This window comes from Furipterus horrens, unplaced genomic scaffold, assembly GCF_987537825.1.
Source record: "Furipterus horrens unplaced genomic scaffold, mFurHor1.1.pri manual_scaffold_1, whole genome shotgun sequence".
Lineage (NCBI taxonomy): Eukaryota > Metazoa > Chordata > Mammalia > Chiroptera > Furipteridae > Furipterus > Furipterus horrens.
Window position 1 is genome coordinate 11159804 of NW_028327171.1, and position 27615 is coordinate 11187418.

At 44.4% G+C, this 27615-nt stretch overlaps 1 protein-coding gene and 1 pseudogene across 4 annotated transcripts in view; both read left to right on the plus strand.

Moving 5' to 3' along the window:
* Positions 1–4246: 4246 nt before the first annotated feature.
* The window catches only part of DIP2A (DIP2 acetate--CoA ligase A), a 104049-nt gene continuing 80680 nt past the window's right edge, over positions 4247–27615 (plus strand). For 3 of the 4 annotated variants that reach the window (XM_090272484.1, XM_090272492.1, XM_090272501.1), the window contains exon 1: positions 4247–4606. In XM_090272484.1, the coding sequence (XP_090128610.1) occupies positions 4516–4606 (91 nt within the window). In that variant the 5' untranslated portion in view covers positions 4247–4515. The remainder of the gene's footprint in view (positions 4607–27615) is intronic. The other variant, XM_090272509.1, reaches the window with a different exon arrangement.
* On the plus strand, positions 24565–26634 carry LOC150020679 (protein SPT2 homolog pseudogene; annotated as a pseudogene).

The following is a 27615-nucleotide window of genomic DNA, read 5'->3' on the forward strand; positions in this document are numbered from 1 at the left end:
TTGGGGCAACCATCCCAGACTTTTCTGCCAGTAGTATTCTCATCTGCCCATCTATTTTGCTTTGGGAGGTGCTATGTCTTATTAACCATTTCGGTAACTCTCTACAGGTCAGGCTCTCTTGGCTGCCACTTAGACCTTGCTGGCTATTATCATTGTGATACTTTGACTTCTGTCAGTTAAGTGCTGCCTCCTGGCCTCTTTTGTTTTAGGACCCTATCATCCGCATTGCTGTCACCCTGCCAAGTTCTGGAGTAGTCTTTCGTACTGTCAGCTCTTGCTTACAGGGGTGAGCCACCACTGAACATTTTGGTGGCATCGGTGCCCCTTTCACCAGCCTGTTTCTTTCAACTTTTGTAAATGTGTTATTTGTGCCTTTGTGTGGAATATAATCATCCGGTGGGTCTTCAGGAAGTAGGGAGTATATAAATTTCAGCACATCCACATCCTTGACATTTTACTTTCCTCCACCACGTCCACCGTAGCAATTCTGTCACTTCAACTCTGCTTTTTAGGCGCCATAGCTTTTTCTATGTGTGCTGTTTTAAAAATATATCTGCAAATTCTTTGATACTCCTTCCTACAGAAGATGAAGTCTAATTCTTTTCCTTGTGACTAGAGGTAACATTTTGTGACTCATGACTAATAGATAGGAAGCAGCAGAAGTGCTGTGTATGACTTCTGAGGCTAGTTCACAACAAGGCTATGGCCTTCCATTGTCTTTGGACAATTGCCCTTGGAACCCAGCCATCATTTTGGGAGAAAGCCTAGGCCACAGGGAGTGTCCACGTGTGGGTGTGCTGGCTGATATCCCCAATCCAGGCTCCAGCATGAACTGTTAGACATCTGAGTAAATGAACCTTCAGGTCATTCCAGCCTCCAGCTTTCATGTTGCTCCAGCTGAGGCCACGCCATCCCCGTGATTCCCTGCAGTAACCTACACACACATCTCAGAGATACTGCAGATAGGGTTCTAGACCACAATAAAGTGGGTATCGCAATAAAGTGAGTCATAATCTTTTTTGCTGGTGGAGGGTCTTGCCTTCAATTTGTAAAAAAAACACAACATCTGTGAGGCACGATAAAACAAGATATGCCTGTAAATGCTTGTTCTAAGCCACTAAATGTGTAGAAATTTGTTATGCAGCAATAGATAACACCATCATTCTACAAGCCATCCTTTGAGCAAGTTCACACTTAAGTCTTTGTTAGGGTGTTAGATCCCATATCTTAAAAGATTGCTCACAAGTCAATAAATTCTTAAAAAGAGTTTTACATTCCAGCTCCCTTCTGACTTATGTAGGGGTCATGCTGGTGAATTAGACAAAGATGTTGGGGACTACCACTCATCAAGCACACCCACAATCCAGCCCAACACAAACTTTCCCACCTCCTGGCAGTAGGTGTTGGCTGGGTCTTATGGCTCATTGTGGGTTGAATTGTGCCCCCCACTCCTGGATCCTCCCAAAAATGTTGAAGTCCTAACCTCCAGGGCCTATGAATGTGACCTTATTTGAAAATAAGATCTTTGCAGAATGACCAAGTTAAGATGAATTCCTTAGGGTGGGCCATAATCCAATGACTGTATCCTTATAAAAGGGAAATTTAGACACAGAAATTGGCACATACATAGGGGAAAAGCCATGTGAATATGAAGGTGGAGATTGGTGTGATGAATCTATAAGCCAAGGAACACCAAAGATTGCTAGCAAACCACCAGAGGCTAGCAGAGAGGAATGGAATGGATCTTTCCTTCACACAGGAACCAACCCTGCTGTCACCTCGTTCTGATGTCTAGCCTCCAGAACTGAGACAAGTTTCTGTTAGGGCACCCAGTTTGTGGTACTTTGTTACCACAGCTCTAGAAACAAATGGAGTTCTTTTAAGAGGCGGGGCTAGAGTCCCTTTTCTATTTCACCCTGTTTCCAGCTGACTTATGCTAAGAAATGTCCAGTAGGTGGGGGAAAGAGTGCTAGGTTAGTCGGGAGAGGTGAGCAACATGGGTAGGCTCCAGCAGTTCAAGGTAGTCTGGGTAGTCAAAACATTTGAGGGCATCTACCCAGACATCTCCAGCCAATGTTTCATGAGCCAAGCTTTCCCAACCTGGGCCCTCAACTTAGCATAACTTCCTTGGTTGGGTGTTTACCATCTTTGATACACTAATTACTGGGCCTAGCCCTAGTCTATTGTCTCAATGTAGGACATGAGGATTTCTTTACATACATCCAAAGAAATTCCATGGCTTTCAATTCTAGCTCACAATCAGATGTCTATTATTTTTTTAAAAGAGCATCCATAGTACTAAGGAATAACTACCCAATGCCATTATCTTTCCTTATAGCTACTATTTCCATATATATAAAGGTCTAATACACCATTCACCAATGTATTCCATTTCACTTCAGTGGTTCACCTCCTACTTCAACACTAGTGAAAAGTTAACAATTAAAAAAATATTTTACTTAATTTTTTAGAGAGGGGAAGGGAGAGAGAGAGAGAAACATCAATGTATGGTTGCCTCTCAGGTGCCCCCAACCGAGGACATGGTCCACAACCCAGGCACATGCCCTGACTGGGAATCGAACCGGCGACCCTTTGACTTGCAGGCCAGCGCTCAATCCACTGAGCCACACCAGCTAGGGTGAAAAATTAACAATTTGATCACCATGTTGTGCCAGGTATTGCAGGTAGGCACAGGTAACTAGGTTCTTGGTGATCATGAACAATGAATTGAACCAAATACAGAGTTTATAGCAGAGAGAGTTTATTAAGCTATAGTACACTCAACAGAATATGGGGCGGGTCAACTCCAAGCAGAAATTGACCCCCACTGGCCGGAGGAGTTCTATTCTCATAGGGCAGATACTTCCTGGCTAGTGTTGGTGGGCTTTTTTATTGTGCATGTACAGGCAGTTATAGTACTTTTGAGCTACTATGCATGCGGTCTCCCATGATTTTCCTTGACTGCCCACTGGGGGCGGGGGGTCCCACAATGCTGATTTATTACAACGAAGAAGGGGTCATGTAGCATCTTCTGTGAAAGTGCAGTCATGATTCACCATGATTCAGCGCTTTTCCAGAAAGCAGTGACAACTGGTCTTAGAACAGGATCTCGATCCTGTATCAATGTCCCTTGTCCTAGTCCTGGCGTGCCTCCGGAGTTTCCTATCACCTGCCTCACAGGGATTGAGTGCTCCACCCACAAGGGACCAGTGAGCAGCCTCGAACCCCATTTTATCACCTGCTTTCACAGTACTCTTGGGACCTGCTGCAGAATGGTTTCTCTGGAAGTAGATGCTGACGGGAGATTGTGGTAATAGGTGTTTGGTATCAACATCTATGAGAGGAAGGGGAAGGAAGCAGGGCCGGGCAGAGAAAGTGCAGGTAGGCCCAGCAAAGCTCTGGCAGGCGCCCTGTGGTGCTCATCAGAGGCTTCTGTGTCGGGCCCAAACGGCCAGACTTGACACTCCTGCCTCGCCAGATGGACTTCGGCAAGGGGGCTCTCCGCCACGGACGCGTCTATTCACATTCACTAGGCCAGCCTTGTATATGCAGACACACGTCCCACGTGTATGCGGGAATCGCCTGCTGTAGGGGCCTCTCAGGTCAACTCCACCTAAAGGCTCCCTAACATCTTGTCCCCCATCTATCTGTCCTCCCACTTCGCAGGGTCACCTCATGATCTGAAATGGCTGCCGGAGTTACTTCCTGGTCAGTACTATACCTTCGAAGACTGTGTTGAAAAGCAAATGAGTTAGCACATAAAAGCCTGGAGAAAATGGCCCACACTTCTATCTGGGCAGCAGTGCAAAGTCAGGGTGGTAAGTGACCAGGGTATTCCAGCAGGCTACGGGGGACCAAAAAAGAGCCCGGCAGCGGAGCACAACGTATTAGGAAGGATCCCCTGACCCCAGGAGGAGGAGGTGTGGGGGCGCACCTGAACCGCAAGACCCTTGGACCGAGGGAGATCCCGCGACCACATCCTTCCGAAGGTTCAGATCACTAAGGTAGCAGCACCCCCGGCGCACAGCCTCTCGGGAGTGACGTTCTCCCGCCTCTCCCAATGGGAGCTCGGAGCGACCTCACCGCGACCTCGGGGCCAATGAGAACGATCCATCGGTGTTGCTGGGCGGTGCCGGGACTGCCAGCTCCGCCCGCGACCCGATGCGCACGCGCTTTTCCCGCTCGCTCCTTGCGTCGCGCACGCGGGTTCGGTGTAGAGGTGTCCGAGCTGTCGGGGGCGCGCGGGGCGGCGGCGGCAGCGCTAAAGGAGTCGACTGTGAACGTGCCAGCGCTCGTGCTGGTGCTCGCGCCCGCGCCGGTGCTGAGCCGCTCGGGCCGCGCCCCTATCCTGACACCTCTGCTTCCAGCCGGACCGATGCGGGTCCCCCGGCTCAGGGGAGCGACGTAGCCGCCCCCTGCAACGCCGCTCGGACCCGGCCCTGACCCTGACCCCGACCCGCCCAGCTCGAGCTGGCCCGGCAGTTGCGGGGCGCGGCCCTAGCGAGCGAGCGGGCCATGGCGGACCGCGGGTGCCCGCTGGAGCCAGTGTCGCTGCCCGCCGAGGTGCGGGAGAGCCTGGCCGAGCTGGAGCTGGAGCTGTCGGAAGGTGAGCGGCCCCTCCACGGGTCCCAGCCCGGCCCTCACCCCGGACCCGGGACCCCCGTCATGCTTCTCACGCTCGGAATCCTGCCCCGCCCCTCACCCTGGACCCGCGACCCCCCCCCTCTCCCCTCACCCGGGACCCCCGCCTCGCCCGGCCGTCACGCGGGGAGTTTACCTGATCCCCTCCACCAGGACCCTTGGGCTCCTGGGCCCCTACCGGCTTCTCGCACCCGAAGCTCTTTGGGTGCCCGGCGGGTTGACTGGGTGGGTAGTTTGACCTCGAGCGGGTAGACCTGGACAAGAGTGACCGTTTTGTCTCAGCAGCAGGCGGTGGTTGTCCCAACCGGAGGCTGCAAGTCTGGGCTTCACGAGCGGGGCTGTACCACCCAGGCAGCTGCCGCCCACCTGGGGTGCGAACCTGTGAGCCCATCTCCGTCTCTGTGCCTCAGTTTCCACCCCTGGAAAACCGGCCTAAAACAGCACCTCCCTCTCCGGAGGCACTTAAAACGAGGTTGTTAGCTCCTTTACGGAATTTTTAAAAATTAAAAAAAAGTTCAGTAAATGGTTCTTTGCTAGTTAAAAAATACACTGGGGTGTTTCCGCTTCAGAGGCGGAGGGTGACATGAGCCATCAGGAGGTTACGGCTTCCCAGACCTGTGTCCTAATGTGCCGTTTGATGTCATTGCTCAAAGAGAAAGTTCTAGTGCAGTTTCAAGAAAAGCATCTGTCTAACTTTGTTTCTGAAACTTAAGTGCATTTTCAGCTCTTAGAATCCATTTTTTTATAGTCTTATTCTTACTGTAGGTTTCAGGTTGTTATGTTTTGTTGTGGCTGGAGTAGTGAATTCTTACAAGCATCTGATAAGTATGCACTGGCTTGTGCTAACTTAATTCTTAGCAACTTTAGGGAGGTAGGTGCTTGCTGTTGTTTTACCGATAATGCAACATCTACTTGAAATTGTTTTGGATTCAACATGCAGATTTTTCAAAGTTCTGTAATATGTGGCACATTTTTAAGAAATGGAAGTGCAGTAAGAAATGGGTGGATTTGAGAATTCTTGGTGATTAGGAGCTCTTGGGCAGTTAAAAAGTCAAATCAGAAATGGTTCTAACAGAAACCACTGTCCTGAATTTGTTACAGTTTTTCATCCAGGGAACATAATGTCACTGCAGTTTAGATTTTATGCATTTGAAATATGTTTTTGCAGATTGCTCCTAATTTCTGTGTGCCAGTGTATTCATTATTCCCTAAATTTCTTGTTTCTTCATGGTTGTATGTTTCAGTGCTTTTTAGGAGTTGATGGTTAGGTAAGACTGGATCCTTTCCTCCAAGAACTTCATAGTTTGTGTGACAGAGTACACACACAGTTGAGTCCTTCAATGAAAGAAATGCCTGTATCGATTGAATCTTTTTATACTGTTGCCATTTTAGTCGTCAGTGGAGGAGGATTTATATGTAATTAAAGGATATATGATTACATACGAGTGGAGAGGAAGCTAGAAACGAAGCTTAAGCTGAGCACCGGGGAGAACAGTGTGCTAAAGGGAAGGGACAGCAGAGCTCAGCTGCAGCCAAGGAGACAGGAGCCCTGGCTTCTGTCCCAGCTCTTCGACTGACCTGACATTTTTTCTTTTGGCCCAAATAGGTCGATGATTACTTGGGCACAGTTACTCTTGGCCTTACTCCCAGGGTGCTTCCACACCTTTGACGCTGGCTTCTTGGGTTTGTGTTGTGCTTCTTGTGGACATGGGGCCTCCCCTCGGTGCTTAGAGATGCTTCGCGATAGGGGCTCTGTCTTAGGCAGAGTTTTGGCATCTTCGCCGTGTCCCTGAATCTCCACTGAATTACAACATCTCTCAACTTGGGTTTGGTCAGCTGTGAAAGGAGGCGAACACCTACCTGCGTTACTGATGTCTTACAGTTCTTAGGAAGATGCATGTTGAGGTGCTTTAAAACTGGTGGGGTTTTATGTATATAATTAAAGAAAGGTATTACTAATGAAGCACAGCCCTAAGCAACTGACGTTAGTTTCATTGTCATTATTTTAATATTTTGATGAGGTAGAAGTCAAAAGTGGGATTCACTTAGTCCTCTGCCATGCCCCCCCCACTCCAATTTTGGAGGGGGAATAAATTTCTAATTCAGAATAAAGTAATATCAAATAGGATGACTTCACAGTATTCACATTTGTCTGAATGAGACATTGCTTGAAAGTTAGAGGTGGCATTGTGCTAGGCAGGTTGGAGAGAAGAGGAAGCTCCGTGAAACGCGGCCTACCTGGAAGCTGGCAGGGAGTAAGAGGTACCTGAACAATCTGGAAGATCCTGCACTGCTTCCCCTCACCCAGTGCACCGAGCGGCTAGTTGAAAGTAGGCTCCTGCCTTTATTATAATTCATATGTGGCCTGTTCGCCAACATCCTTACTGGATTCTTGACAACCACTGTTGTAATTGGGGGTTGGCCCTCAGGGAAGGTTCTGGTCTTGGAATGCACTGATTTCTACCCATAGACTTTTTGTTATGGATTCTGAAGAGGGAAATAAAGCACATCGGTAGTCTTGCTCCCTAACTTCCTGGCTAGTTCACCCTTCTTGACTTAGGGGTCTTTTTCAAATTCCGATGTGGATGAAGGGTGGGACTGCACAGAACCCCTCTCTTCTCAGCCTCCCACCCCGCTGCCCGTGAACACACTCAGAAGAATTCACACACGCGGCTCTTCAAAGCATGTCATTATGTCCCTGGATGAAAATGAGGTTATTAGAAGTATAACCTTGACTTAAAAAAAAAAAGAATTCCCAAACACTGTGCTTTATCTATTATTATATCAAATTACCTGGGATGTACCACAACTGATTTTGGTACTGTACAGTGTCTTGGGGCTATTGCTTCAGAACGGCTTTTAAAATGGGAACAATGGTGTAAGGTTTGTTCTTTGTTTTAGTGGCCTGCAGTGGTTTAGAGAGGAAATGCCTACACAATAGGCTACATTTGTCCCACTCCTGTTTCTCTATTTTCATTAACACACTTGTTCCCTATCTTTAACTTCAGTGTTCTGTTTTCCTGCATTCCAATAGTATAGGGAGCCCCAGAATGGATATTGTCAAAGGAAAAGGGGAAAAGCTCCGTTTGTGGGTATAGAGGAAAGGACTTCTTTCACAAAGCTTTTTTCCTCCTATTTAAATGTCTTAAAAAAATTTATTTATTTATTTATTTATTTATTTTAGCGCGAGAGAAACATGGCTCTGTTGCTCCACCCATCCATGCGTTATTACACTCACCCTGCTTCCTGTGTGTGCCTGGGCTGGAGATGAACCCACAGCCCTGGTGTGTGGGGACAGCTCTCTGACCAGCTGAGCTACCCTACCAGGGCTTAAATGTCTTTAATTTCTGAAATTTGTGATCTGATTCTTAGTTTTCAAAATGACAGACGGATCCTGCGTTCACATCAGTAAACTTTGTGCTTCCTAAATATTTTGTGGTAAATTTAAGTTCTCATGTCTAAATTCTAGTCATCTGTCAAAGCCTAACCCAAATGCCTTCTTCTTCTGAGCCTTTCCTGATCAACTCTGATGTGGCTACTTTCTCGAAAATTTTCCCCACACTTGCCTCCTCTTTTGGACTTTTTGCCACTTTTTGTTTTTTGCATTCGTTATTTATATAGTAGATTCGTTCATTCAGTAATGACTGCATGCCTGCTAGGTAGTGTTTTGGTTGTCAGAGGTCTGGTTTAGCTCTGTTTCTCCATTGATCATAAGGCTTTGCAAAACGTATTAAAAAATAATGCAGATACACACTGCAGAGAAATGAAACATTCTAAGGAAAGGTAGGGTCCGGTGAGTCCCTTCCTATCCCTGACCTCTCTCCAGAGGTGGCCTCTGGTATCCATTTCTTGTGTTTCTTTCCGGAAATAATCTGTAGTGGTTCCTAAACCGTGGTTTCACAGACCCCTGGGGGTACCTGAGACCCTTTCTGGGGACCTGGGAGGGAAGACTATTTTCATGGTAATTCTAAGATGTCATTTCTGTTTTCCCTGTGTTTGTACTGATGGTGCAGAAGCACTGATGGGTAAAAGGGCTGGTGCCTCAGCCTGAATTGAGGCAAGGGCCCCACATCATTGTGACCGTCATTGTATTCTTTACCACTTCCCACATGCAGTAAGAAGGAAAGGGGGGGGTCACTTTCACTTAAACATGTCCTGTGTTTATGAAGCAGTAAAAAATAATTTTCTTAAATCTTGACCCTTGAGTACTCATCTTTCTAATCGTCTGCATAAGGAAATGGGAAGGACATTCCTGCTGCACAGAGAGGTGCAGGCCTGTGTGAGGAACAGCAGGTGTACTGTTCGAGCTGCAAAGTGAACTAGCCGCTTCTCTCGTGGAACGCCCTTTTTCCTTTTGGCAGACAAGCTATAGTTATTCATACTTGGGTATTTGGTGGACATTGTCTGTCAAATAAATGGCAAACAACTGTCAGAATTTATGGCCATTGATAATATGTGTGCTTTCAAGCAAAAATTAAAAATTTAAAAACTTTTATCTGCTACCATGAGCATGACAGCTTCCCAGTACTTATAGACTTTTTAATGAGATCAGTGGCAATATTAATGAATGTGAGTTTTTTAATATTATATAATGAAATGTGTCAGCATTTGGAAGATCTGCATAATTCTGTGAACCACTGTCTTCCAAATGATCAATGCATCATGTTAAAAATTCTTGCATGGGTAAAAGATCCATTCAAAAGATAGACTAATTAATTGTAATGCAACAGTATGAAAAAGTTCATTGCTGTGGTTTTGAAGTCTGCCTTGCAGCTATTCTTTAAGAAACTACTACTTAAAAAACAACAACAAACTACTGCTTGCCTGATATTGTGGTATCAAAGAAGAATGTCCACAGTGATGTGAAGAAGCTATTGAAATGCTCCTCCCTTTCCCAACACATGTCTCTGTGAGGCTGGATTTGCTTCATAAACTTTAACCAAAGCCTCACCTTGCAACATACTGAATGCTGAAGCAGATAAGAGAATCTAATTGTCCTCTATGAAACCAGATATTAAAGAAATTTGTAAAAGTAAAATAATACTAGTACTCACTAGATATTTTTGGCTTTGGAAATTTATTATTTTTTTATAAAGAATATTCATTTAAACATGCAGGTTTATTATTAAAATTTTTAAGTGAAATATTTTAAAAATGTCATAGCTTTAATATTTAATATAGTAAACATTGATAGCTATAACCTACCCAAAGAAAAGCTCCTCGGGGTTTTCGATTTTTAAGAGTGTGAAGGGGTCCTGAGTCCAGAACCTTTGAGAGCGGTGTGAAACAATAACCTTTGCAGCTGAAAGTTTTTCTGAAAGAAAGGGTTTATTGAGCCACATGCTGGCCAGAAACAGGACCAGGACCTGGGGCGTGCAGCCCAAGCCACCAGCAGCAGGGCGAGAAGGGAAAGATGGCACGTTCACCGTCCTGGAATAGTTGGGCCTCTTATGCAGTGAGGTTGGGGAAGAAAGATGTAAGTTGTTACGAAAGAATTTCCATTGGCTGTAGGTAAAGTGGGTGGGAGAAGGTGAAGCGGGGCTCGTTCTGGGATAGGTGCATAGTCTGGAAGGAAGTGTCTGCTCTTCTGCATTGGTTGTGGGGATAGTCCAGGAAGTTTAGGCGGAAGAGTGGTCAGCTATTCAGCTAGTCTCTCGATTTTGGTGGAAATGGCTACCTGGAAGTTAATTCAGTTTCAACATACATTCAGGGATGTAAGCATCTTTTTTTTTCTTCCAACTGATGAACCTCTCCAGTCTCTTCCTCCCACCTTATGCCTGCTGTAATTTAATTTAAGACATCTCAGATTTTTCTTCTTGTCAACTGCTGGTTCATGCAACTGTAATAGAACTCTCTTTAAAATTTTGTGACGTATTTTTTAGCTGTTGTCTGGTATAATAAGGATTTTTGTTTACATATGTAAAGACAATCAGATGTTTCAATTTATAAAACATATGTTAGAAAATCTTTAAAATCTATTTTTACCGACTAGTTGCTTATGTATTCCGCTTTAGCAAATCCATTATTCACGTATGCTTCCAGGCTCTGCAGTAAAGAAGGGCACCATTTGCTCTATCCATTTGCTTTCTTTTAACAGCTGGTCAGTGGAGGGAGGTTGGGACTGTGGGGAAGTGACTCTAGGCTGATGGTCAAAAAATATCTATGGGCAGGTGAATTATTGAGTGACAAGAGGAGCCTTCCATGTGCTTTGGGGAAGAACAGCCCGAGCAGATGGGCAGGCTGGGCCAGGGCTGCAGGAGGAGTGGGCCTAGCGAGGCTTGTGATGAGAGGGTGGGTGAGTGGTCTGAGACAGGCCAGAAAGGCCCCCTGAGGCTGGCCAGGCATGGAGGGTCTTTGGTTTCTATTTTAAATGTGAAGAGGATTCATTGGAACTTTTGCTGCTTGGACCATTTATGTCCTTAAAGACTCACTAGTTGCTACCAGGAATGGATCGGAGTGAGGCAAGAGTGAACCCAACAAGACCAGTTGGGAGGCAGGTGCTGCTGGGTGAGAAGTGGCCGTTGGATCCAGGGCAGTGGCTGTGGGGGGAGGTGACAGTGATGGCTTTGAGGTGCCGAAGGGAACCCAGGGCAGTTGCTGATGACCTAGATGCTTTGAGAGGAAGACATGGTTGAAATCAGGAACTGAGTCTTGGGTTTTCTTTGAGATGCACATGTACAGGGTAAGATGGGGAAGAGAAGAGGAGGGCAGGTTTTGAGGGAAAGCACCGTACATTTATTCAAGGAAGGCCTTATCTGAACACATTGTGATATGTGTGAGGTCACCATGTGGAGGTGTTCAATCAGCAATGTGATACACAAGTCTGGAATTTGGGGGAGGTTTGAGCTAGAGAAGGACAGTTCATTCATTGTTGCTTTCAGATATGTGTTGAGGAATTATAGTTGTACACAGAAATTTCTACTGCCACAGACAGACATTCTAGTGGAGGAATTAGATGATATAATATGAACTAAAACTGATGGACTATTAGACTGTGATAAGTATCGTATCGTATCGGCAGCCGTCTGTCTCGAGAGACGATGGTGTAGCTTCTTAAGAGTCTATCTGCACCGCCGAGAATGGCTGTGCAGTCTGACTCGGGAGTGACACGGTATCTGTCTCCTCCCGTGTTGAATCGACATCTTGCGATGACGCTGGAGTGTCCTCTCCAGTGGAGCTGAAGCTACAGAGCCTGGGCAGGGTGATATGGAGGGTCTGCTGTTGCCCATGCAGCAGACCCCCCCTCTCTTCGCAGCTGAAGGGTCCAAGGGAAAGACGGAGTCAATACAGCTTGGCTTCAGGTGCGCCGCAGGAGTTGCCGGTGTTGACTACAATGTCAAACCGACTTAGGGACTCCGGCTCCGTATTTTCTGTCGGGGTTTACTCCCTTAGCCTTTCCCCTGAAGAGGTATGCCGCAAGGCAGCGGAGGTTTTTTGGAGTCAGAGTTTTCCTTCTCTGATGTGCCCTGACTGGAAGATCGAACCAGCGACACTTAGCTCGCAGGCCGACGACGCTCAATCCACTGAGCCAAAGCAGCCAGGGGCAACTGTGATAAGTACTAGTAAGGAAAATAAAGAGGGAAGAGGGGTAGGAAGCGTGTGTGTGTACATTTGGGTGGGGAGGCTGCCATGTTCACTAGGGTGACCAAGAGAGGCCTCCCTGAGAAGGGATGTTTGCATTGAAGATGAGAAAGTGGATTTCTGGGAGATTTATCTGGGTGGAGGGCCCTGTAGGTGGAGAGGCCCCAAGGCAGATGAGGACTCCTGTACGAGGAGCCTCTTGGAGGTCTGTGTGTGTGGAGCAGAGGGGACAAAGGGGGTGGAGGGTAGAGGATCCCATAGGGTCATATATGCCTTCCCAGGATCAGTGTTTATTCCTGGGGAGAGGGGAGCCGTGGAGGAGAGGGCCACTGTCTGACCCATGTAGGTGCTGTGTGCAGGGTCTCTGTCCCCATAAGGAGATTGGTGAGTAGCACTAGGCGGGGGGAGGTGGGGAGTGAGGTGATGAGCAAGGATGGTGATACCAGCTAATTGTCTCAATCATTGAGCTGTTTCGGGATGACTTTATTCCATTCAGTAAAGGCGTATTAAATGCTTCATGTGTGTAACAGGTACCACGAACATCACGAATTTGCTATCCTGATGTTATGTCACCTTCCCTGTTAGTTTAATAGGCTTTTGTGGTCTAACCTGACTCCTGACTACTAATTTCAAAGCTGTTTCCGTTGAGAATGACTTGTGTACTAAAAACAGACTACCCCTCCCCTCCTTCCCAGCTCTCTGGGTCTCCCTCATGTGACTCATTTTTCTTTAGGAGCACTTAGTGTAAGGAGGTACTTTCAGACAGTCTTATCTCATGTTTGTCTCCCCCACCTGGTAGTCATAAGGACCTTGAAGAGAGTGATGTTGCCATCCTGCTCGGTGCTGGCCAGGTCTGGAGTGGGCCCCTTCCTCGGCTGCTGTAAACTGCCTTGATTTCTCACATGAGGCCCCTGTTGGCAGGGAGGAAGGAATGTGCTGTCTCAAGGGCTCCCTTCTTGAGGGAGAGCCACCTGGCCCTTACCCCCAGGGCAGGCCCTCGACCAAGGTGTGGGTAGGAGCCCTGTACTCTGAGGCAGGTGCTCAGTGGCTGTATAGTTCCCCTCTCTCCTTTGACCTTCAGTCTTATAAAGTGGGGTACATATACATTCAGTACTTAGAGGTTTGAAAGAGACTCAGGTGTGGGACACCGGTCTGCTAGAATGAAGAGTTTCTGCTTTGTGAAGTGTCCTCACGCAAACACGAGCCTGGGGAAAGGAGGCACTCCCGTGCCCGATGCCTGGCACCACGCTCCTCGTGGTGTGCCCTCCATGACTGTTTGCTGATGTGTTGTTGCTGTGGCCCTTCTCATCACTGGGGGCTAGGGTGGGTGTTCCATCTTTCAGAAATTGGTGTGTGTGTGTGTGAGCCTTTTTTTTAGTTGGAAAGTACTGAAGAGATGTAATTTTTGAAAACACATTTTCATTTTATCTTTTACTGTGTTCTTTTGCCTGATGTGATATACAACATTTAATATAAAAATGAGTTCATACAAAATATCTGATCCCTATACTATACTATACAGGTAACCCCCTGTATAACGCGGTCATTAGGTTCCTAACAAAGGCCGTGTTATGTGAATCTGTGTTATATGAAACAAAGAACTACTACAAAAAGGGGGGTTAGGTTCCAAAAAGTAAAAAAAACATACTATTATATTTTTATAATTAAGAGAAATATCTTTATTAAAGCAATTTTCATCAAAAGTATTACATATTAATATAAATTAAGTAATGTTTTCTTCATCATCACTACTAAGCTCCATTAACCGAATGAGTTTTCTTTTTGACATGAGTTTCTTTCTGAACTTTCTTCAGCATTATCTTGATTTCTATGCTCAACTTTTTGCAAAAAATCTTATTTTAGATTCCTCCTTTTATAAAGAGATCTTTATAAATTTCCTTATAGGATGCTAAGCACTTCTGAAGTTCACTCTTCAACTTTGTGCTCCTGGCAGTGCAGGGATCTGCATTTAAGAAATAGGACTAACTGCTCGGCTAAGTCTAGGCCTCTCTTTACGCTTTGGAGAGTAACCTGTTTCAATTCTTCGTTTTCCTCAGTCTATCGTCCCCTCAGTTATCTTGGCACATTGCAGATGTCATTTGCACCAAAATTGCTTCATCAGTTTCTTCTTCTACCAGCAATTCTTGGATATCTTCTACAGTCATATCGTGTGAGAGCGAAACTGTGTTATACGGGGGGGGCTCCCCAATTCTCTAACCGTGTTATAGAAGTATCGTGTTATATGGGGGATACCTGTACCTGAAGGAAGGATGGAGATGAAATAAGGTTAAGTTAATGGGAAACTTACTTTGTTCTGTCAGTAGATCTTTTAAAACTAATTCTTGATGTAGCATTTTGTTTGCAGTGAGCTTGTTCTGAATAAGACTAACATAATCCTTGTGGATCAATCTTTGTACCTGTGTATTATCAAACATTTCTATATTGTACTTAAGAGGTCTGTTCGGAAAGAGTCCAGCCATTGTTAATACAATGAGAGTGGTTTGCATGACATCAGTGAAACCTGGCAGCAAGGAGAGTGGACTGGAATGCGCATGTGTGAACAATGATGACTTCACTGTATTAGTCAGTGGGGGTGGTAGGCGCCATTGAGTGAGCACGTGTGCTGTGTGGCCGTCACATTCAAAATGACTGAGCAAGTAGAGCAATGAATCTGCATCAAAGTTTGCGTTAGCTTGAACATTCCTCTGCGGCAACTATTTGAGTGATTCAGAAGGCTGTAGCTTTGGGCAACTGGTGATTGGCAGCTTCATCATGACAATATGCTCGCTCGTGAATCACCTCTAGAGCAGAGATTTTTGCGAAACATCAAATCACCCAGGTGACTCAGCTCCCCTACAGCCCAGATTTGGCACCCGGTGACTTCTGGCTTTCCCCAAAATTAAAATCACCTTTGAAAGGGAAGAGATTTAAGACCATTGACAAAGTCAGGAAAATATGATGGGGCAGCTGATGGCGATTGGGAGAACTGTGTAAGGTCCCAAGGTGCCTACTTTGAGGAGCACTGAGGCATCATTGTCCTATGTACTGTGTTTCTTGTGTCTTGTATCTTCTTCAATAAATGTCTCTTTTTTTATATTACATGGCTGGGTACCTTCTGGCCAGACCTCATATATATTTAGAAGACTAGGAAATTATATACCACTTGACACAGAAAAGCCTGTTTAGTGTAGTGGGTGAAAGATACAGTATCTAAAAATAGTTACTGCTATCATTTTTTTATTGATAAAGAATTGCTAAGCCCTGGCTGCTGTGGCTCGGTGGATTGAGCATCAGCCTGCGAGCCAAGTGTCGCTGGTTTGATTCCCAGTCAGGGCACATGACTAGGTTGCATGTCAGGTCCCCCGTTGGGGGCACGTGTGAGAAGCAACCACACAGTGATGTTTCTCTCCCTCTCTTCCTCCGTTCCCCTCTCTCTAAAAATAAAAATAAATAAGTAAATAAATAAATTATTAAAAAAAAAAAAAAAGAATTGCTGGGAGTGATGTACCCAAGGGCCCCCTTTCCCTTTTTCTCATAGGAAATTAATGGCCTCTGTTCTTAAGATTTCCTGGGTTCTTGAGGCAGCACCTCAGATAATCCCTGATCATCTTGCGGGGGTCTCATTTCAGACTTTGGCTTTGGATTATTCAGCTTTAAGGAAAAAAGACATCCTGTTCCTTCAGAATACACTGACTTCATTATTTCAGAGCACAATTTGGAAATAGCAGAGAAAGAACTTTTATTCCAGGTCAGATTTTAGAACTTATTCTATAGGATCTTTGGTAAAGGACCTTTAAATTGAGTATCCGAAACTTAAAAGGGCACACTATTGCTTGTTGAAAGCAGGCACATAACTCGAAGCAGCATGTCATGGTAAGTTCCTGCCTATTTCCTCGTGTTATCTCTGAAGATGAAGCAGGCTAAGGATTCGCCTTTTCAGGAAACAGCTAGGAATCACTAAAATTAGGATCATTTTGAGGTAAAGGTTATTGAAATGAGAGATTCTAAGTCTCGTTATTAGATAATTTTGGTGTTATGGACTGAACTGTATCCTCCCCAAATTCATATGTTGAAACCCTATTCCCTTCCCCATGAGACTATATTTAGAGATAGGTCATTTAAGGAGGTCCCAAGGGTGGGATCCTAATCCAGAAGGAGCAGCAAGAATGTACGCAGAGGGAAAAGGCCATGTGAGGACCCGAGAGAATGCAGCCCTGTGCAAGCCAGTGAGAGAGGTCAGGAGAAAGCAAGCCTGCAGACACCTTGATCTCAGACTTCTAGCCTCCAGAGCTATGAGCAAAATACATTTCTGTTGTTTAAACTGCCCATGGTATTTTGTTACAACAGCCTGAGCAGACTGAGACTTGGTGTTTCATCTTGTCATTCAGCAACATTCAACAGACTGAGTGTCAAGAAACCTAGTGTGGTGCTGAAAAACATGTAAACAGTAGCAGTCTCCTGTAGTGTGTATAGCACCCAGTGGCTCAAGGAGGAGAATGATCCTCTGTACTGGGCAAACAGGGCCAAAAGAAGAAATGAATTTTCTTCCAGCTTTGTTTGGAAAGCATATGCTGAAGGAGGGTGGAGTAGAAGCACAGGGAAGAGCGTGCTAGACTAAGGAAGATGAGCCAGTGTTGAGTGGGTTGCAAGATTCCGGTGTTCCCCAGGCAGACAGGCGGAGAGAACAGGTTCGGAAAGGCAGGGCTAGCATATGGGAGGATTTACACATCCTAGTAAGGAATTTGGACTGGACTCTGGAGTTTAGGCCAGTGTTGGAACAAACTCAGATGCCTCCTGCAGCCACGTGGGTGTTGTAGATGTATGAGGTTACTGGGGTAAGGCGGGTGCCTTTTGGCTCGAGAGCAGTACAGCCCACCATTCTGTCTGGTAGAATTCTCTGTGGTGGTGGTAATGTTTTGTGCTGTCCTGTAGGGTAGCCACTGGCCACATGTGGCTATTTATAAACACTTGAACGTAGCTTGTGGGACTGGGAAAGTGAATAGTTAATTTCATTTACTTTTAATTAATTAAAATTTAGTGGCTACTGTATTAGACAACACAGCAAAATGGTATGCTCTGCTTGAAAGCATTCTGTTAAGAAACGATAATGCCATTAAAGTATATCTTATGCAATTTTCTTTTCCTTTATAAAAAATCTTCATCTAAGGATATGTTTATTGATTTGAGAGACTGAGAGAAACATCAATTGATTGCTTCCCATCTGTGCTGTGACCTGGCATCAAACCCCCAGCCTAGGTATGTGCCGTGATCAGGAATCAAACCCACGACCTTTTGGTATGTGGGATGATGCTGCAACCAGCTGAGCCACCTGGCCAGGGCTCTTAATGCAGTTTTTCACCACTGCTTTTGACAATAGGGAGGAAGAGGGAAAGGTTTAAAATGTGATGTATGTATGCATTCAAGAACTCACAAAATCTTGAAAACAGAGATGGACAATTTTCTGTTTTTAATAAAGGGGTAAGGGGGTGCTTATTCTTGGGTGCTTTATTTTAAGTAGGTATTCCTTAATAAATGGTGGAGTCAGAAGTTGCTGTTTTTAAGGTATAAAGCAGCAGTTTGAAATATTCCTGTCTCTGTTTTTCCTCTCTTTGATTTAGAATGAATTTTCTGGCAGCATGTGGAGAGTGGATTGGAGGAGTATGAAATTGGGAGAACAAAATGAGATTAAAAAGCACATTGCTGTAATCGAGGGCAAGAGATGGTGCTGGCTTGAATGGAGGCTGAGCCAGTGGGATGGAGAGAATGGTCTGAAATGGTATCAGCGGGTTTTGGTGTGAAGAACTGGACGTCAGAGGATGGCTGCCAGGTTTCTGAGATGAGTGGCAGATGATGGGGCTGTTAACGAATATGTGGGACACAGAAGAGCATGTCTGTTTTGTCCATTGAATGTGTGGTGTCTCTGTGAGATCTGAGTGCTGGTGTCCAGGGACGTGGATACATAAGACATAATTCCTAGAAATGGCTAGTGTAGAGATTTGGAAGTCATTGGCACATAAATTGTAACTGAAGGAAATACAGTTATCCTGTATGGAGAACTGAATAATGCAGCGAGGGCCTAGGACAAACCCTGAGGAACTCAGACCCATGAGGAAAAGGCAGAGAATGGTGCCCACAGGGAAGACTGAGGAAGGAGCCACAAAAGGAACAGGAGAAATGAGTGTGGACATCTGGGCAACTGAGGCAGGAGAAGGTTTCAAGACAAGGAGCATTTAGGAAGTAGAGGATTTCTAGGTGGATATTCATGACCGGTTCTCAGATAAAGATGACTCTCCTTCCCCAAATCTCATTAAAATGATGGAAGATTTAAAAATTGAAACGAAATTGATAGCAATCTAGATGTGAACAATCAGAAAGGCAAATCAGAGCAGCAAGCACTGTCTAGGTAGGGAAGACAGGAATCAGCAATCAGTACAGATGGACAGTGTACCTTTTGAACTGAGTGGGGGAGGATAGGAGTGGGAGGTGGTGGTGAGGAGAGGAGGTCCTTCTCACTGGTTTTCCGTTCCTGTGGAAGGGGTCACCGGCTGCATGTGGCAGGCAGTGCTCAGAGGGCAGGCCCCGCCTCTGCCCCAGCCAGAGCAGCCTCTCCACTTACACCCGTCAGAAGAGTTTACTTAGGTGGAGGGTATGCAGCTGAAAAGTTGGAAAGACACTGCAGTGGATGATACTTAAGCTCTCCTTCCAGCTGCAAGAGCTTTCTAAGTCCTAATCATGAGTGTCCGATATGAATCATACCGTAGCGTGGCTTTATATCTCACCAAGTGATGTGTGAAAGCATTCTTTCATTAAATGTCTACTATTTTTAAAAGGTTTATTATCTATTTACACATTTATGTAATACAAATTTGTTAGCCAAGAGCCATATTTTATGGAAGAACCTTATTATCCTTCTCTGTGATATTGCTCTCTGTCTACTTGTATGTCCTAAATGCGTGTTCAGGCTCTTACTTAGTTAAGTGGAAAGTACCTCACTGCCGCCAACCCCTACCAGAAACGTGAGGGGATTTTTTACTTTGTAGAGTACTCTGCTCTTCTTATCAAGGCCTGCCATCAGTGGGAAACTAGTTAACCAGAGGCGAACCTGCTAGGGTATTATCAGAACCTAACTGAGTTGGGAAAAACAAAATGCCCAACTCCAGCCCCCTCTAGACATCCAGTGTCACCAAAGGGTGGGGGTGGGGGGCAGCTGAGAAACCTTGCGAAGTCCCGGCCCTGAAACGAAGAATACCTTTGGTGAACTTACTAGTAGACTGGATACAGCTGAGGAAAGAATCGCTGAACTACAGGATATTTCAATAGAATCCTCAAAAACCAAGAAGCAAAGAGATCAAAAACTGAAAAAAAAACAAAAAACAGAAGAGAATATTGTGGGACAAGCAATCTTGTATAACGTACTGTAATGGGAATACAGAAAGATAAGAGAAAGGAACAGGAGAAATAGTTGAAACAATAATGACTGAGAATTTCCCCAAGTCAATGTCAGACACCAGTCCACAGACCTAGGAAGCTCAGAGTATACCAAGCAAGATTAAAAGAAAAAAAAAATTACACCTGAAATTAATGTTATATGTCAATTATATCTCAATAAAAAATTATCTTAAGTTTCCATCTTTGGAAACTAGAAAAGGAAGAGTAAATTAAAAGCAAAGTAAGTAGAATGAAAGAAATAATAAAAATTAGAGCAGAAATCAATGACATTGAAAACCAAAAAGTAATAGAGTCAATGAAACCAGAAACTGGTTCTTTGAAAAGATTAGTAAAATTGATAAGCCTCTAGCCAGGCTAAGGAAAAAAAAGACAGGACACAAATTACTAATATCAAAAAAGTGAGGCGGATGTGCCTCATACACCCTAGGCTCGGTTGTAAGTCGCTGTCCAGCAGAGGCTTCGTGACCACAGCGGAACAAACTTTTACCCAGGACACTTTGTTATGTCTGGCGGAAGGAAGGTGACTGCTCTCTCTAGTGGAGAACAGCGATTAGACCTTCTTCCCTCATGCCTTTTATTGAGGAGGATACACATGAGAGATACAAGGTCAAGATCCATGAATCATCAATAGCTTGGAGGCATTAGGATTACAGTTGACAGTAACAGATTACATGTACTAGTACAGAGGGTACAGTGACCAGTCTGTGTCATGGTCTTATCAAACATCTTGACGCCACACTGGCATTAGGTGCAAGGTTTCATACATTCCTATCTAGAGACTGTTTATGTTACATTAAAAGATAAACAGAGCAAGTTCTAAAGCATAATAAGCATTCATTAAATCCAATTCCCACAGAAACCCTCTGAGTGGCTTTCGGTTATGTCTCCCACACAGCCTTATGTTGAGACTTAAAGACAAGCACAGCCGGAATGCCGGCAGCAGCCATGCTCAGACTGGGGCTACAATTCCTTAAACCACAAGGAGCGGTTCCCTACATCTCCCCCTTTTCTGTTTTTTGTGATGCCTATAGTAGATAGGCCTATGAAACTTGCTACTTGCTTTTCTCTAATACAATTATGGGTAAACAACTTGTAGATACATTGAAGGACATAGAGTATAGTAATGATTAATAAACATCCAGCTGCTTTCATTGTCCAAATACATAAATTTAGATCTTGAAACCAATTTTTTGGGTTAAGCCATTGAAGGTTATTACTTAGGGTTTGAAACACTTTTTGTTCAGCAAGCTGCTTAATGTCCGTAAGCTGCTGATGGAGTTCAAATTGTAGCCAATCAATTTGGCCTTTTAGGCTGGTGGGAAAGGTATTCTATAGATGATGTTGTATTGTCAGCCCAAGAATGCTGACTAGAGTTCCATTTTAAGGGGGTAACATATAGTCTTAAGAAACCAGGGTTGCAGGCAAGCTGTTGTTAGGTGACCAGCGCATTTTGTCATTCCCCCAGTCACAGTACGGCTGATTTCATGGCTGAGAGTTGGGCCAGGATTTCCTGATTAATATGGATTTGCAGCAGGACGTCATAGGGACCAGTCTATTGTTTAGTTAGCAGCTGTTTAGGGCCTTGACTCTTCTAGGTCTTCTGTAAGATATGGTTCCCTGGTTGGAGTGGATCTAGGAGCTTGTCAAGCGATTAGATAAACCTGTAATGAGTAAACTTGTACAAAATGGTTAATTTACATAATAACTTACAAACAGGACTTTGAGTCTGTAAGACTATGGAGATACCCAGTCGCAGGGCCTTTGCTGGAATGATAATATTTTTGGTGATGTTATAAACCTATGACTTTTTGTACGTAAAGCAGAGACAAGCCTATTTCTGTATTTAAGGGGTTAAACAGTGGCAGCTATATCCTGGGAGGGTGTTGAGAGTGTAGAGTGCCCCTCTGTTCCTGCTTTGAAGCTAGAGAAAGAGAAACAATTTTATTTCGATGATTACTGCATCTAGAGACCTTGAAAGTTTTCACAGAGGCTAGAGAAGGCAGGGGAGACAGCAGGCTTGGCAGGGCTTGTTCTTGGGACTGCAGCTTTTAGGTTTAAAATTTACAATGTTTTAAAGACTTATATGCTTACTTTTCCTTCTTATTTCTTTTTTACTTTCACCTTTATTCTTAGTTGTCCTTTCTTTCCATGCCTTACACAATCTCCTTTCTTTATGCCTTATTTTTCCTTCCTTTTTCCTCACTTTATTTTTTCTTTCCTTTCCCCTACACAATTCTTTTTCAACTTACACAGACTGTCTATGACTTATTTGGACTTTCTGCAACATACATAATTCTCTTGACTTAACATTCTACAAGAAACACAAGTGTTTTTTTAAACTTAAGTCTAATTAGGTTGCTAAATTAGATTCTTTGGGGAGGACTTCATACTCCCCCTTTTTTGTTTTTTAAGAAATATACTAAATTAATTAGATACTTTTCCTTAATTTGACATCCAGTTCCTTTTACCAATTGCTGTAACAACTGAAAATAAATTTCTTGTTTTTTAGATAACCCTGACCCTATTCTTTCATGGGAAGTGGGTCCTTTATTTTTGTTTTTTGTTTTGATTTTTCCCCTTTTTCTGCCTCTCGTCCAAAGTGGACCAGTAATTTTCCTAACTCTAAACTAGGGATTAATTGGTGTAGTGTGTCGAAGTGTGCTGCTTGTGAGGAGGGCTCCCAAGGGTGTTACGCCTTGGTCATCCCAACCTCTCTTACGTGTCTCAGTTTCTCTCCCAGTCGTCTAGAACAACTGGAAGGGCTCGGAGTGCTGAATGATCAGTTCTTATTTTGCATGTCCCAGACGAGCCAAGAATTATATTACTGTGAGGGGAATTTTCTGTGAGGCCCCTACACGTCTTGGGGGATGACTCCAGACACCTCTGCTAGGTCACAACTTATGTAGGGACACCCGAGAATTCGGGCCAGAGGGAGGAAGTGCCTCTTATCTTCAGAGCTCGGTCATTGCCCGAGCCCTCATTTAAATCCTATTTCTGGCTTAAAGCTTTTCTCGTTCTGATAAAATCCTATTTGGTGGGAGACACCACGGGGTTGGACGGTGAGTGCCTGTGACAGTGCTCCTGACGTTGCACGGACTTTGACTTGCACTGGCAGGTGGCTAGTGCTTTAACCCAGTCCGTGTACTAGATTATCCTGTCACGGGAGACTTCAAGCGACGAGCGCCCTATCGGCTTTTAACTGCTCGACCCGTGCCCGCAATTTTGTGGCTATTTATTGAACGGGAGAAGCCAAAGTGGTCCTTTGAATGAGAGGAGAGAAAGGCAAAACCGAAAACCTCTGCCAGAGAGAGTGGCAGAAAGAAATCCTCCCTTCCCGAACTAAACCACACAGGCAGCCTTTTCCAGAAAGAAACTGGGGGCTGCAGCCCTTATCTTACCCTGGGCGAGTGGCCAGAATTCCCGTCCGTGCAGTGTGGTTGTCCGTGGTCTGGCTCTTGGCCCCGCAGCCTTTCCAGGTGTCACTTCTCTTGAGTGCCTTGCCCCTCGTCCGGGCACCAGATGAGGCGGAGGTGCCTCGCACACCCTAGGCTCAGTTGGAAGCTGCTCTGTCCTGCAGAGGCTTCGTGACCACAGCGGAACAAACTTTTACCCAGGACATTTCATTACGTCCGATGAAATAACTTTTACCCAGGACACTATGTTATTATTATTGAATCAACAATTAATTACCTTTTAAAACAGAAAGCCATAGTCCCAGATTGGTTCACTGGTTAATTATACCAAATATTTAAGGCAGAAATTATCCCAATTCTCTACATTCTCTTTCATAGGATAGAAGGGATGTCTCCTAACTCACTCTGAGGCCTGCATTCCCCTAATAACCAAAATCAGACAAAGACATTACAAGAAAAGAAAACTACAAACCGCAATTTCTCATAAACATAGATGCAAAAATTCTCAACAGCTTGGTGGTTTCTCATGAAACTAAACATACTCTTTCTTACCATACAATTCAGCAATCATGTTCCTTAATATTTACACAAAAGAGTTGAAAATGTATGTCCACACAAAAACCTGCACACAGATGTTTATAGGACCTTTATTCATAATTGCCAAAACTTGGAAACAACCAAGAGGTCCTTGAATAAATAAATTGGTCCATCCAGACAATGGAATATTATTTAGCACTAAAAAGAACCGAATTATCAGCCTTGGCTTGTGTGTCTCAGTTGGAGCTTCATCCTGTAACTGAAAGGTTGCTGATTTGATTCTCTGTCTGGGCACATACCTAGGTAGCGGGTGCGGTCCCTGGTCCAGGCGCAAGTGCATGTGGTCCGAGCTGGTGCAGTTTAAATGCATAGCATTCCCAGGTTCAGGTATATATGGAAGGCAACCAGTCAGTGCCTCTCTCTTGCATCATTTTTCTCTCTCTCTCTTCCTCTTTCCCTTCCTCTCTCTAAAACCAATGAAAAAAAATATCCTTGGTTGAGGATAAAAAAAATAAATTGAGTTATCAATCCAAGAAAAAATGTGGAAGAACCTTAAATACGTATTACTAAGTGGCAGAAGTCAATCTGAAAATGCTACTTTTTCCAGCTATGTGACGTTCTGGAAAACCATGATTACAGTTAAAAAAAGAAAAAAAAGGTTGCCAGGGGTTGGTGGGTGGGGGATGGGAAGGGTTGAAGAGGCAGAGAGCACAGAGGATTTTTAGGGCAATGAAATGCTCTGTGTGATATCATAATGATGGATACATGTCACTATATATTTGTCCAAACCCACAGAATGTACAAAACCAAGAGTGAACCATATGGACTGTGGGTGGTTTTACTGTACCGGTGTAGTTCATCAATTATAACAAATTAGAATTTACTTGGCTGGCCGCCGGGAAAGGGCGATTTTCTCGCTCCACTCCGAGAGCCTGGCCCAGTCTATCTGATTCGGTCAACATGGATTTCAGGGAAAGTCTCATGATAGCTTCTAAAGCACAAGGAGTCAACAACATACCAAAAAGGTATAGTTTGGCAGTGGGTCCTCCCAAAAAAGACCCCAAAGTTAAGGGTGTCCAATCAACAGCTGTACAAGCTTTTCTCAGAAGAAAAGAAGAGGAACTCAGGCGAAAAGCCTTAGAGGAGAAAAGGAGAAAAGAAGAACTAATGAAAAAGCGAGTAGAGCTAAAACATGACAAGAAAGCAAGAGCTATGGCTAGGAGGACCAAGGATAATTTCCATGGTTACAGTGGGATTCCTTTTGAGGAAAAGTCAAAGAAGAGACAGGCAATGGAAAGCGACACTAGTCAGGGAACAGATCAAGAGTATGAGATGGAAGAAGAGGACGAATTCTTAGAATACAATCAAGCAGCATCAGAACAGGAGTATAAGGAAGAGCAAGAACCTCCCAAAGTTGAAAGCAAACCAAAGATCCCCCTTAAAAGGGCAGCACCATTCATGAACTTCACTGATCTACTGAAGTTGGCTGAGAAAAAACAATACGAACCAGTGGAAATTAAGGTAGTGAAGAAAACAGAAGAGCGGCCTATGACTGCACGAGAACTTAGGGAGCGAGAATTTCTTGAACGAAAGCATAGGAAAAACAAACTTGAGGCAGATGCAAGACTACATCTAATCAAAACGGCACCATCTCAGAAAGAAAGTGTGGGCACAAAACTTAGCAAAGTTTCTGGGGACAAGCGTCCTTCTTCCAAGGGTACTCCCCTTCCTGCTGAGAAAAAATTCAGACCCAGCACTGCTAATGAGGAACCCTTGGGTTTGTCTTCATCCAAATCCACACCAAGAGAGAGGACCAAAGTAGGATCTGGCAATTGCTCCCCACCCTTGCTTCGTGAGGACCATGACAGACCTGTTTTCAGTGGGGCTGCAAAGATCCACTCAAGCACCTATTCACCAAGTATCCCAAAGACTTATGCTAAAGGGACTTGGAAATCTGCTACTGAGTACAAAGCCAAAGAATCTCCTCCCCATCCTAGCCATTCCAGGCCTGGGCCCATGGTCACCCCACATAATAAGGCCAAGAGTCCAGGTGTTAAGCAGCCAAGCAGCAGCTCCAGCTCAGCCCCTGGGTGGCCCAGCATAGGGACTGCCCGGCCTACAGTTAGTTCTGGCCCCATTCCGAGGCGCCAGAATGGCAGCTCCAGCTCAGGACGTGAGCGATCAGTCATTGGGACCAAGAGGCCAGCCAGTGACTTGAATTCTTCTGGATGGACAGTCTGTAGCAGAAGTGGCCTTGGGCGACCCATCAGAAGCCCAGGTGCTTCTGGGAGATCAGCGGGCAGCTCTGGTGGCCCTGGGTGGCCTGTGAATAGTCCACATGACCTTCAACGACCAGTGAGTGGCTCAGTGCCCACCAGGAGGGGGGTCAGTGGGCCTAAGCATTCAGTAAGTGGCTCAGTTCCAGCTGGGTGGACTGTTGGTAGTTCAGACCCTGGAAGACCAGTGAACAGCTTGGGACCTGGGCGAATAGTTAGTAGCTCAGCACCCTCCTTGAAGCCCAAGTGCACTGTTGTCACAGAAACAATTTTTTCCAAGAATATCATTACCCGGTCCAGCAATGGACAAACGAATAGAATGAAGCCTTCCTCATCTGGCTACAGATCTGCCCAAGGTCCTCAAAGGCTTCCCTTCCCTAGTGGTTATAAAAGGCAGCGAGACTATGAAGAGGATGATGATGAAGAATATGACTCTGAAATGGAAGATTTTATCGAAGATGGAGGAGAATCTCAGGAAGAAATATTCAAGCACATTCGAGAAATCTTTGGCTATGACCGAAAAAAATACAAAGATGAAAGTGATTATGCCTTACGTTACATGGAGAGTAGTTGGAAAGAGCAACAGAAGGAAGAAGCGAGGAGTTTACGACTAGGTATGCAAAAGGACTTAGAGGAAATGAAATGTGAGGAGGAACGGAAACGCCGAAAGGGCAAGAAGCTGAAAAGGTGTTAGCTTCTGCTTTTATTTATTTTTGTGAAATTCTGGAGACACTGCTGCAAGGAAGTCCTGCCTTCAGACTGACAGTCAGCCAGTCTTCTGTTGTTCCTTTGCTATTTTAAAAAGGAAAAAAAAGATTGCTTCTTGACTTCCATAATTATACTGATGCGTGAGTAGAGCAGTGGCCGGCTCACAAACTTATTTTTTTTCAGTGAGGAACCTGGCCTTACCATGAATGTTGCCAGCAATAAAAGTGACCTGTCCTAATCTATACGTTTGGATTGAGAACTTGGAAGTGTAGAGTAGGCTTTATAATTATCACATGAATGTCATCTTTGTGACTCTGAAGTAAAAAGTAGAATAAATTATATTGTATTCTGTATTCATGGATTGGATGCTGAGTATTCTTATTCACTAATTTAGGTGGTTAGTCAATTAACAGAATTTTCAAGTTAAAATGCAAGTTATGTCATTTAGTATAAGAATATCTTTTCAAGTTTTCTTTTCAGATTTATTGTAAAATAGACAATATCATTGCTGATTTTTATCTAAAAATTCATTTTTATATTGAAGAAAATAATATTTTATTCAAATATTAGAGTTGGAAGAGTAATAATTTAAAAAAATAAGCAAGTGACACGTGAGGCTTCCCTCCTCCCCATCCCCATCCCCCACTGTAAAGATACTTTGGAATTCAAGGTGCCCTTATATCCCGAGATGTTAATGACTTTGCATTTTTATCTTAAAATTTCTTAGCAATTAATGGCAAAACCAAAAACTAAATTCATGTGTATGAAGAGCACCACCTTCTCTTTTTGCCCATATTGCACTTTTATTTCAAACTATGTGAAGAGATTGTTTCCCCCCAGGAAGTTCCCTATTACTTGTGTTATACTGGGCTGTGTAACTTCCTTTATTCTCATCTTTCTTCAAGTCCTATCTATAGACTTGCTACCCCTTAAGCCTCAAATCCCAGCAATTCCAGTCAGGCTGGCTTTGAGTCTAGCTAGAGAGAAGCCAAGTCTCAAGGAAAGTCAGC